Source organism: Parus major, chromosome 5 (genome assembly GCF_001522545.3).
Source record: "Parus major isolate Abel chromosome 5, Parus_major1.1, whole genome shotgun sequence".
NCBI classification, from domain to species: Eukaryota; Metazoa; Chordata; class Aves; order Passeriformes; family Paridae; genus Parus; species Parus major.
The window spans coordinates 32,573,272-32,585,782 of record NC_031774.1 but is presented as its reverse complement, the minus strand read 5'-3'; the positions used below and the strand labels follow the sequence as shown (position 1 = coordinate 32,585,782).

Genomic DNA, 12,511 nt, shown 5'->3' with positions numbered 1-12,511 from the left:
AGCTACATTGAACCAAATTCTAACCCATAATAGATGAACACATTTTAAAAGAATCACTATCACATACACATCAACAAAGTATGAATTAACCATTATCTGTTGATAATATAGGGAGAAAAAAACTTCAGTGTTTTCCGACTAATGAACCCTACAATTCAAAAACTTAATCTTGTTAATCAGTGACTTCTTCCATAAAATAAGGTTAAAACATATTTCCAAAATTGACGTTATCATATGCTTCTTGAAATACATATCCATAGAATTAGCATAGGCTTATGGAGAAAAAAAAAGAACCTATTTTAAAGTTACAGGAACATGAAGTTCTCTTTTTTTTCTGACTTCTTGAGAAGTAATATTGAGAAGAGTAGTAGCTGCAATCACTATGAATGTCAGGGACTGAGATTTAACTTCTGATGATGTACGGCTGTATAATGGGCAATAAGGTTTCTGGAAAGATCCTAATCAGCTGCTCACCAAGAGTAGAATTACTTAGAATTTTGAATAAGAAAAGAGGCAATGAAAGACTTTGGTTTTCTGGTAGCAAAACTAGTTTCTTCTTTCTCAGTCTCTTTATCATAAAGAAAAGAGAGTTAACAATAAGATCACAGGACCTGTAGGGTAAAGAAATACATATAGAAAGGAAAAGAGTGTAAAGGATAAAGCAACCACCCATCTTAGAACTAGAACAGCGAAAATAGGACTGGTTTTGAAGGTAAATTCCTCTATTTTAAATGTGGCTTTTTTTTTCCCTAAGTAAACAAAACAAAATCAGAGATTTTCAGATGATCAGGCACTATTCTTTACGCAGTACAGAATAAGGAGGATACATACAGGAGAATGTTTCTGATAACACAAGAAAAGCCCTTACACAAGCGCATTAGCTGGTAACATAGGTTACTATGTAGGAATGCAGGAATGTGTTATAACCTTCACCAACTAGAAGTGCACATGCCACACAGATATTCTTGAACTGTAAATCTATACCTTAAGTTGCCTTGAGGTAAATTATTCCTGTTGTCCTATTTAGCTTTCATTTCTATGAAGAGCTGGGAAGTGAACTTTTTGTCTGGCAGCATAACTTGACAGGTTCATTCTTAACTTCCTCAAAGCTTTCACACATGAAAGGCTGTGTTAACAATGGTGAACTGGATGGATTCCTTGGATTTCCTTTTCCAAAAAAATAAAAAAATATAATTTAAAAACTGCTTAACTTTTCTATAAAAGTAATGAAAACTACTGCATCTTTAGATGATTTGAGAGGAATATACTTCTAATTTATTGTATAGAAGTGGAAAACTAATGTGACTTGATTATGCATCTACTTTTTTTATCTGGTATGTGATAATTTATCCAGTGTGGAATTATACAGGGATGGAACCTATAGACATGCTGCAGATATAGTAACTCTTTTCAAGCTAAGTGATACTAAGTGATAAAGTTATAAGACATTAGTCTCAAAGTGGTTTTAGCATATGTTTCCAGTGCAGTTTAATTGGGATCTCAGTTTATCTCTTGAACACTATTCAAGTGTGTTCTAAACTAGGTTAGTCTGATGTCACAAATTTTAGAATTCTGAGAGGTAAAAGGAACTGAAACTTTTTATCTAATTAATATTATCAGTAATCTCTTGTGATTTATTTTTTTAAACATCAAAGTAATTTGTGCTATAGTTAAATCTAGGATCCAAAGCAATTTAGATATGTCATTTCAAGAACAGAATCCAACAAATCTCTGAAGAAATTTTGTACCATTTTATCAGATAACAAGGCAGTATTTCCAATCAGATTATTTTACAGAATCACAGAATGGGTCAGGTTGGAAGTGACCACAGTGGGTCATCTGCTTCAACCTCCCTGCTCAAGCAGGGTCATCCTAGGGCACATAGCACAGGCTTGTGTCCAGATACTTCTGGACTATCTCCAGTGAGGGAGACTCCACAACCTTTATGGACAATCTGTTTCAGTGCTTGCTCACTCACACAGTAAAGGATTTCTTCCTCATGTTCAGGTGGAACTTTCTGTGCATCAGTTTCTGGCTGCTGTCTCCTGTCCTATTGCTCAGTACCACTGAGAAGAGCCTGGATCCATTCTCATTTTCCCCCCACTTCAGACACTTATACATTGAGATAAGTTAGTCATCTCAGTCATCTCTTCTTGAGGCTGAACAGGCCCAGCTCCATCAGCCTTTGCTTGTAAAAGAGATTTTCATATAGTTAAGATTATTTCTGCTTTTGACATCTCTTACTAAGCTCTTTCTCTTCCACTATTTTTCAGCTCCAAGTTCTGACTATTCTTCTGTCTTTTTCACTATACCCACGCTTTCCTGTTTCACTTAAAATGCCTAATAGTGTGCTCTTAGCCTGCTGCCTCCATTTAAATTTTCCTTTAGATGATGTGATCTCCCCAAATTGTAAAGTGATCTTTCCACTCTTAAGCCATCTCTCTCCTACTTTGTCTGTCTGTGACATCTCCTTGACAAGCACTCAGTAATGTCAGCTCCCAACTACTTTTCTGTTTTCAGCACGTTCTCTTACCCTTCCTTCTAACTCCTGTTATCTGTTATGACAACAACTTCCTTCCCATTTTCCAATGTATAGCTAAGACTTAGAGAAGAGGGAATCATATTTCTCTCTAACTTGTTTCTAAACTGACTTGTGCAAAATCTCATTTCTTCTTTTTCTGTAACACACTTTATTTTCAAGCACTCCTTTATACATTATATATGCACTAAAATCTCTTTCTGAAACTACTTCTTACACTGGTAATAAAGTATCTGTCATTCATATACAAGCATCAAGGCAAGAACCATTCTAAATGCAAAGATTACTTTCTCATTTTGTTTTTCTAAACTTTCAACTACGATTCAAACTTTTTCTTTAAGTCCATTCCTAGTTATCTTTTCTCTTACTCATCTCTCTTGCATCACAACTTAAATGCCAAGCTAATTTATTTTGATTTCTATTTTCAGTTTCCATTTTCTGTGTTGATCTTTTCGTGTGTGAAACTTTTCTGTCAGGAAAAAAAAATGGTCTGAGATAAAATGGCTCTTCTGTTTTTATATGTGTTCCCAAATCTTTTCGTGCAATGTCTGGTGAACAAATAGGTGTGGTATCTCTTTTTTTTTTTTTTTTTTTTTTATCATAAATAACATGAAGTATGGAGATAAATGGGATGGTATACAAATATTAGAGAACAAGCCTAGAGCAAAAGTGTCAAATGCTCTTAAACTCTAAAGAGGCAACTAAGTTTCAGAAGATTTGTTTGAAAATCCAGTGACACCACTATATACTATGTAGGAAACAAGATTTAGAAGGGGGAAAAGGCGAATAAGAACAACTTTTCCAAATTACATCATAGGTAGTTCCTCAAATTTATAATCTGAAAAAGCATTAAAACTAAATTGAATTAAAAATGATCATATGTGTATACAAGATACTACTTTAACACTGCACAAAGATAATTTTTCTAATAAAATGTTTAAGGCTAGTTTTAGAGTACATTATCCCTTACAGAACAGACAAGAATTAAAATTTGACAGAAGTTGAAAAATATTATCAGTCATTTTATCTTTTACTTCAAATTATGATAAACAGAATAAGTTCTAAAATGAAGTGTTTAAAAAGCAGACATGGCTCTTTGTGATATGTTTTAGTGGTTATAGTGTATATATACTGTATATAACTATTCAGTTAAAGGTAGGCGTGATGACCTCAGTCTTCTTTTCTGACTTTAATGGTTCTATGATTCTAAGTGTTAATAAAATAGAATGTTATTAAAAGCAGATGTTGTGAAGACTGTCACAGATTCTACTTCAGCTTTAGAGTCTGGTAGCTGCCCAAGGAAGAAAGCAATGAAATGATCACCTGTAAATAAGCTGAGCTAGCTAAGAATAACATCAATGTTTAATTTACTGAGCAATAAGCAAGTAAACAATACTTACTATACAATATGTAAGAAATCAACTGGGATCTCATGCTGATTTCATAAAAACTTGTCATTCAATTCCTTCTGTTTGTGAATGGTCTAAGAACTTTTAAAAAATACTTGGAGGAAGCAAGTATCTTCCCCTGTGATGACAAAGTCCTTCAATTTCCTCAAAATTACATTAAAATTGGTCAGCACTAAAATCTAGACACACATTTTCAAAGAACACCGTTCCTCTCCATTACACAGATTATGTGCTCAGAAAAAAATTTACAACCATCAATTTTACTTCAGGATATGATCTGCCATTGCAGCCAACCCAATTTAGTAGTAAGTTTGCTATTGAAAGAGAGAGTTCTGCCCTCCATGCAGCTGTGGTCTCTACAGAGCAAGTTCCCTGCACCCACAAAAGCAGATCCTGCTGGATCACCTATATGCAGCCATAAAAACACTGGAGCCTTTACAGGGGCAGAAACAAGCACAGACTTGTGGTTCAGAAGAGTCATCTAAAAGCTGGATGGAAAGACTGACCTTTTGGCAGCAACTTACTATTAGATCAGTTTATCTGTACTCTAAATTACACCCTTAGGAGCTTAGCCAGGAACTGTGTGGTGCTAGGTCTTTTTTAACATAGTTCTTTACAAGTAATTCTTACCTCTGTGAAAACTAATGGGAGTATGGCTATCAATTTCAGTTAGTCAGGATTTCACTTCTGTACACTAGAGGCATACAAATAAACAGTAACATAGACTCCTAGGGGGCTGGGTTTAAATAATAGATTCATTATACTAAGGAGCAATATTCTCTCTTTTTCAACTAAAAACTCCTATACAAAACCATACACATCCCTCAACTATCAGGCTAGTGGATACCATGAACAGCAGGAGTATACCAATTCTCTAGACCATGGGAAGCAAGCAACAATATCTTCTCACACCTGTGGAGGTTCAAGTTAAATATACTCTATATATTACAGACTGCTAATTTTAATGAAGATTATGATTTCCTGATAGACAGAAGATGGCAATGGCTTCCTAAGGATTCATTACTCCATTGGGAAATAGCCTGGGTAAGTAATTAAGGCCCATAGCACTGGGCCTTAATTTAGGTTTAAATTTAGGTTTCCACAGACCCAGTGATATCAACTTGACCCATGGCTGGGAATGTAGAATGTCTATAAGCACTCATAGCAGCTGGACCTGCAAGGTGCAGAATATAGTGATGAAATAGAAGAGCTTCACTTCATATATAGGCTGATCAGCCCTGATTCTAAGTTTCAGACTTATTACTGTTCAACAGTTGAACAGTGCTATGGTATCATTTCTTTCCTGTGGTTCCCAAGAGCAGCTAAAAGTTAAAAACATAATTTAATCATTTAATCAGAGTTTTTATTCTTCAAATTAATGTTTCAATTATCTGATCTCATAATAACAACATGGGTTTTTTTCAGGTATTTAGTTAAATAATTAAGGATTACTTTATAACCAAACTGGGAAGAAGCTGCAATGTATAAAGCAAATAAATGCATATTAATCCACTAAAAAGATAGGAATTTGAATTGATATTCTGATTTTGACTGAAATATTGAAGAAGCAATTCCACACAACCCCCCATTCTCAAGGCAACGGTGTGCACTTAGAAAACTTATTATAAATGCTACTTTTGAAACTTCAAGAAAACCAAGAAACATTGTGGAAAAACTACTTGGACTGCATGACATAAAATCAACTTCAAGTATATTCTCATATATATGAGCAATGAAATTTGTCATGTCTTAACAAGTATAGAGGTGCTTAAGTTTTAGTATTAATACTTAACAAGATTTAGGTATAGTTAACTATGTAAGTAAACTAAAAGTAAATAAACTTGAGCACCAAGTTTTACTAAGGATCATACTGCAAGGAACTCAAAGACTCCTTCCAAATATGTATTCCTTCCTCCTCCTTGCCTCATTTCCACATATGTATTACATCTTTCATGGCAGTGGAAACAATTTGCTTTATGAGGCAGAGTTAAGACCAATATAAAAAGTTATCGAGGTTTAAAGTTGAATCTGTTATAGGCATATTCTGCAAATTAATATTACTTAATCTGTAAACACAACCAAAAAAGAAGATCAAAAATGCATCTTCTTGTGCTATATTACACAACTGTTCTATTACACAGTACTATATTACAATGTGTCACATGAGCAATGGATATTACTGGAATTTCAGGCACACACATGTTAAAACCAGTCAGTAATATCTTCAATTTTAGCTGTTACTGTGTAACCTCGTTCTGAATTTCTGGATTTCCACTGAAGAGGGGTATATTTCAAAGATGAAAGTATGATATGTCATACAAGCATCTTGAGCAGCAAGAAAATGGCACTGCAGATAAATATTCAAAAGTAGCTTTTATACACATATATATAGTGCTCAGGTTTGCTGCTATATCATGGAATGCTTTTCTCTCATCATTAAAGCTTCTGAAATACACTCTAAAGGAAAGAAAGCTGATCTACTTATAGATCAACAGAAGGCATGTGAAAAAGGTTGCTAACAATACTTTTTTTGCATATAAGTGAGAGCAATTGGCATCCCATCTGGAAAACTATACTACTCTGAGATAGAAAACTCTTGCCACTGGCAAAGTTTATGGTATTAATTTGTAATGGTGGATTTAGGGAAATGTACTAAACTAATGCTCATTTACTTGCATAATTATGTGTTTTCTACATAAAACGACAGGCTTTTACCTTGTCAATACCAGCACTGAGTTAATGGAAAACAGGACAAGGTGGGTGTACAAGTATGCCAGTGCTGATGAATGTCAAGCTCGGGTTACAGATTTGCCTCTTGCATTAACAGCTATACAATGTATCACCTAATGCATTACCCTTCAGACTCTTAAATCTGTTATTTTAAATATTTTCATTTCAGTTTAGCTTTGATTATTAATCTGAAAGGCAAAAAGTTAAACTGTATCTTATCTTCTTTGCCACTTGATATGTTAAACAGCCTTCATACCTTAAATCCACTTTAATAAGGCATGCAATTATTAAAGCATTACAGAATGGCCCCAGAGCACAAAAGCTCCATTAAATTTGCTTACATCTAATTACGTCTGCCTGAGGCAGGTGAGAAATTGACTCTGATAAGATCTTTCTTTTACCTGTAGCCAAAAAAATAAAAAGGAAAAATAACTCGGAGTGATTTTCTATCTAATTGCTATCTACAAGTATTTATGGTATTCGCTCTTCCAATGAATAGCCCACAAAGCACTCTTTGTGCATTTTAAGTTTTTTTAAGACTGTAGAATACAAAAGACATGTTTATCTTGCTTCAGGCATGACAGGTCATCAATGATGTCTATTTGGGAAACAGTTTTATCTATTATTTAAATCATACATTTTCTTTAAAAAAATAATTCTGATGTGAAAACACATGTTACACATGCTTTGTGGACTTTTTTTTTTTCTTCATGCCAGTATAAGCAACAAATACATTCTATTTTATGGAAATATAACATAAATGTATAAATATACGTTACATGGCCTGAAAACAATAATTTTATAAACTTTTATCTTTTTTTTTTTTTTTCTAATTTAAAACCAAGTGTTTTGTAGTAAAATACATGGCCTTCAATTCCTATATATTTGCAACTAACCTCCCAAAATTCAGGAAAATGGTAATAAATTACATTGCTTGTTACTTGTAAATGAATGAGGGCATGTGATATTTCTAATAATTCTAATCCTTTTCTCAGCCCTAGCAGATCCTACAGAACAACAGAGCGAGACCATCACCGCAACAATTTAAAAACTAGTTAGTAACTGTACCAGATAAAGAGGAATAAATAAATAAAATTTAAAAAAATATTTTTTTTAAAATTTAAATTAACTCATCCAGTCTAAAGAGATTATAATTCAAATCTTAGTTAACAATGAAAAAGAAATTACTTTATTATAAAGCATTCTTTAAGAGAAAGAGAGATTAGGTATTTGATGGGAAAGTTGCCTAGGAAAACCAGCCACTGGACTTCTAATGAAAGATTATGCAACACTGTTTTCCAAATATGTATCTTTAACCACTGATGCCACCTATACACAAACCACTGTTTGCTACAGTGGGTCACAAATTTAAAGTCAATCCCAAAATAAAAGGTTCTTTGGTCACATTTTATGCTTAAAAACTCATTTACTGCTCTGAAATAGAAAACCGCATAGAGGCCTGAAATGAATATATTGTATTACTAACATGTTTATCATGTGCTCCTTCAGCTTTTAGAGCACATCTTCCATAAGCTTTCTTATAAAACTCCATTTGACCTTACCATTATATTCAAGCAATAAACAGGTTAACTTTCATATTGATTTGCTTCAAGTTTTATAACTTCATCTTATATAGCTGATAATGAAGAGATGTTGATTTTCTGGTATGCTAAGCAACTCCATGTTAAATACCAAAAAAAATTTTAGAGGCAATGATGAATTATTTCTGTTTGCTTTTATGATTTACCAACTCCAAGTCTGCTGTTACACAAAATATTTTGGCCTCATAATTATATCTTGTTTGATATTAACTTGATGTATTTCTATTAAAACTTTCACGGTTGCTTTATAATATTGTCTAGTCACCAGCCTGTATCATCCCTAAATGACAATACTGTGAACTACTGAATTATACATGCATCTTTACTGCAAATCAAAACTAAACCAGAACAAAAAAAAATATGAGAGGAATTTAATGACTGTTAGGAAGAACTGCTTTCCAGCTTTTCACATCTCCTTTAAGAATGAATTGCATCCTGTTTAATTAATTATTTAGACATTATGACTGGTATTGAGCCATTTTTATAATTTTCTTGATATTAACGTTTCATATCCTAAAACATGCAAAAGAAGTTCTGTTTTCCTCTGTCATGTAGTGGATTTGTCCATGGAAAATTTCAGTAATCATTGTTGTTCAGAATCTGAATACGTACCGAAAGCTGCCACTTTTATGATTATGGCTTGAACATTAGATGATATCATTTCTTTAAGCAGCACTTCCTGGTTCCAATGCCAGAGGTAAGCTAAAGGCTGAAGATTAAGCCTTCTGCACCTTAAAAAAAACCCACAAATTGGATGAAGACAAGTATTATGCTTCTACACAGTATTATTAATATAAATTCTATGAAAATTTATTTATTTTCTTATCCTGAAATATTTTTTCTTCTATAATTTCAACTGCACCACTTTACTATTCATATATTTCATTAAAAACATTAAGTATAATATATATATTTTAAAAAAAATAAAAATAAACTTCTTCTGACCATTATTCGTCTACATAATATGCAACTTACGAAGGTAAACAGATCTGCACGGGAACATAAGTAAAGCCATACTAAAATGTGTTCCTAAACCTTTTGGGACATAAAGCAATTAGCACCTTAGGAAGTCATCACTTTTGTGGACACAGCTAAGGACAAAGTTACTGCTCTGTGATTAATGTGGCACATGTCACTGGTGCAACATGCTGAATTTGTTGCTGTGATTTGGATCAACACCCAAGGAAAAGAATCATTCAGGGAAATATATACAGCTTGTGATACAAATTAACAACTTGTTACTGTAAAGTTAATAATTTGTTTTGATACATATCATATATAGACAGCATTTGATACACAGCATTCGATTGGTTATCATATTAATTAATCACTAATTTGCATTATTGATAGGTTATGTTTCTTTAAATTGTCAAGAATCATCAGTTGGTGAGTAAATGTGTAAGGTCGAGCTCTGAAAAACTTAAACATTTAACTATGGCACTAGTTCAGAGCACTTAAGATTTACATTTATTTGTCAATTATCATGTTTTTTCTGATACATGGACTTTCTCACATATATGGGCATTCCTCCACATGTTAGATAGACCCATTAGTATGACTGTCAAGAATACATAGTTAAATGTATGTTTAATGTTGACATGAAACTGCATAGGTAGCACTCATATAATCCAACTGGTTTTCTTATTACTTTGGTATGTTTTAACAGCGCACTAAGTTTTGTAATAGAACTATTTAGCAGCTCTAAATGTAAAGTAGTTATTTAGGTACCTAACTTCACCTAAAAAATTACCTGAATTAACTGGGATGGCTCATATGAAACAACCTTATTGCAAGGGCTAAATCTACAAATCAATGTAAAGTATTTTACTACTGAGCAACCTTGGAAATAATCAGGCCTGTTTGAAATACTGTGATTTCCTGTCAATCTTTTAGCTGTGGTAAAGACGTAAAACTCACAATCAACAAAAGTGACCTTTTTTTATCCTACTAGCATGTAAGGCAATTATTAAAATGTTTAAGTAAAAACTAAAAGAAAAAGGAGTTATTTCTGACTGCAATTTATCTATGTAAGCTGTAAAGAAAACAAATGTGCTCTGTAACTTGCTGACGTGAGCTGAGTTGGCATAGCATTAATTTTCCCATTCTTACAGTTCATAAAGGACTCCAGATACTTGCTTTCATCATCAACAAATAATGAATTCATGAAACTATAATTAATTTTTAACACAAGATGGTTTTGCATTTCATCAGACATGTACAGTGAAAATCTTTTTCAGATGAAATATTGGCCTACATAACAGACACAACAATCATTATATAATGCTCTTTTTTAATTAAGACTCTTAAAATAATCACAATCTATATAGACTTTTGTGCACAATAGGAATGACAAATGGAAAATCCTGATTAAAAATAACAAATTTCAGATTTTAAGGAATTAAGGGAAGATATGCACAGAAAGATTCTCTTGTATCTAATTTCTGATAACAAGTCACAGGATATTCCTCTGTATCAAAACACTGGTGAAAAAATAAAAGGGGACTTGATCACAACACTGTAGTCATTGGAAGTGAGTGAGTCTCCTGTTAAAATCAAAGAACTGAAGCTACTCAACTATTTTTATACCATTTATACCATAGTTTTATACCAAAACCCAAAATATTTTTAACAGTTGAAGAGAGATCTGAAGAGCAATTAAAAACTCTGGTATAGTCTCTACTAGATTTTTTCCTAATGAACATGTGGTTTCAGGGGGGGAAAAGGAAAGAAAATAAAAGAAAAAAAGAAATGCCTATATTAATGAATATAATGCATTTGGTATCGCAGAACATGAGAAGTCAGGCAACTGTCTCTGCTTTAAATTTGAGATAGAAAACAGATGACCACTCTCCAGAATGTGTATAATGAAAAAGATTAATATTTTCTTACACATCTTCCACTCGAACTCTCTGGTAGTCAGAAAGAATGGCTCCCACAGATACACCCTCTACTCCTTCTTTGTTCTGAAAAGAAACATGGAATATCAATGACAACAGTATATAGTAAATAATGGTTTCAGCTGTAAAGATCCAGTATCTCTGCTTGCAGAATCAACCAAGAATATTTTATTTTCTGTGTCCAGTACACAGAACAGAACACGCTGAAATACAATTCTTCCACAGCAGAGAGCAGCTTAGCTGACCTACTACATGGTTATTACTCTAAAGCAGTCTACTTGACTCAAGTCGAGTCATTCTAGAAAAGAAATAACCAAGGAAACTGAAAAGTATCAGACATAACAGATTATCCTAAAGTTTACCAGACATTCCAGCTTTTCTCTATAAGTGAGGTGTTAGCTATCCTGCCTACAAATAATTATCAGCAACATACATCATACAATTAAATGAATTGTTGGTTCTTCCATGGCACACAGCACAAGAGAGTGCGAGATTACTCTCTTCATTTTAAGACCAGAACAAGAAAATTCACAGGAAACTTACTCAACATCATTGTATAAAAATTCTGCTATAAAAAAAGGTTTTCCAAGACACATTTTCTCTGTCTCATTTAAATTACCTATGCCAAAAAAGAGCACAACAAACAATTTATTTTTTCTTGTAACCCCACTAAGAATGTAAGATTTTGAAATGCACATAGTTCCAGTATTTTGTGAGATCTTGCATTTTTCAAACTGCTTGAGTCCCAATTAATATGCTGAACTTTCTTTTCCTAAATTTTGCTTCATCTAGACCAGTAAAAGTTGTTTTCCTCTTTTAATCAAGGTCAATCATAACTACACAGCATGATTTACTTTCTGGACCTGTTCCAAATCCTGTGAAGTTTTCAGCAAGATTTTACAACAGAATTTTCAATTATATACCTGTGATGATGCATCCTGTCCCTGTCTTTCTCCTTTGGCCCACTCTATGATCCCTGCTAAGCCTTGACCAAGCAAGCTGAGCAGTGAACCACCCCTTGACTTTAACAGCTGGATGATGAAGCATTGCTGACTGTACCAGGAGTTTTTGCCTGGTAAAGGTCAGGACAATTCTGACTGCAACATGCACATCAGCTGTCCAACCAAAGTGGGGAACAAAGGATAAGCTACTATCCTTGGCAATTGAGGTAAATCATTTTCCTGCATCATAGCCCAAGTCAAATGGCAGCATTGTTACACATTTCAAAATCAAATCAGTCTTTGCCTGATGTCTGCTGACTTTAAAATTCAGTTCCTGTTTCTTATCAATAAAATTACACAGAAGGTGTTTTTTTCAGAATTATAATACAGATAA

General features: G+C 33.4%; 1 protein-coding gene across 8 annotated transcripts in view; it reads right to left on the bottom strand.

The window, feature by feature from the left end:
- DPH6 (diphthamine biosynthesis 6) overlaps positions 1-12,511 on the bottom strand; it is a 197,706-nt gene that overhangs the window by 142,793 nt on the left and 42,402 nt on the right. For 7 of the 8 annotated variants that reach the window (XR_004497795.1, XR_004497796.1, XR_004497797.1 and 4 more), the window contains 2 exons: positions 11,169-11,242; positions 8,892-9,010 (listed from right to left, as the gene is read on the bottom strand). Coding sequence is in view for 5 of the 8 variants with exons in the window: in XM_015630808.3 (XP_015486294.1) it covers positions 8,892-9,010; positions 11,169-11,242 (193 nt within the window). In the remaining 3 variants the exon portion in view is untranslated. The remainder of the gene's footprint in view (positions 1-8,891; positions 9,011-11,168; positions 11,243-12,511) is intronic. The other variant, XM_033514979.1, reaches the window with a different exon arrangement.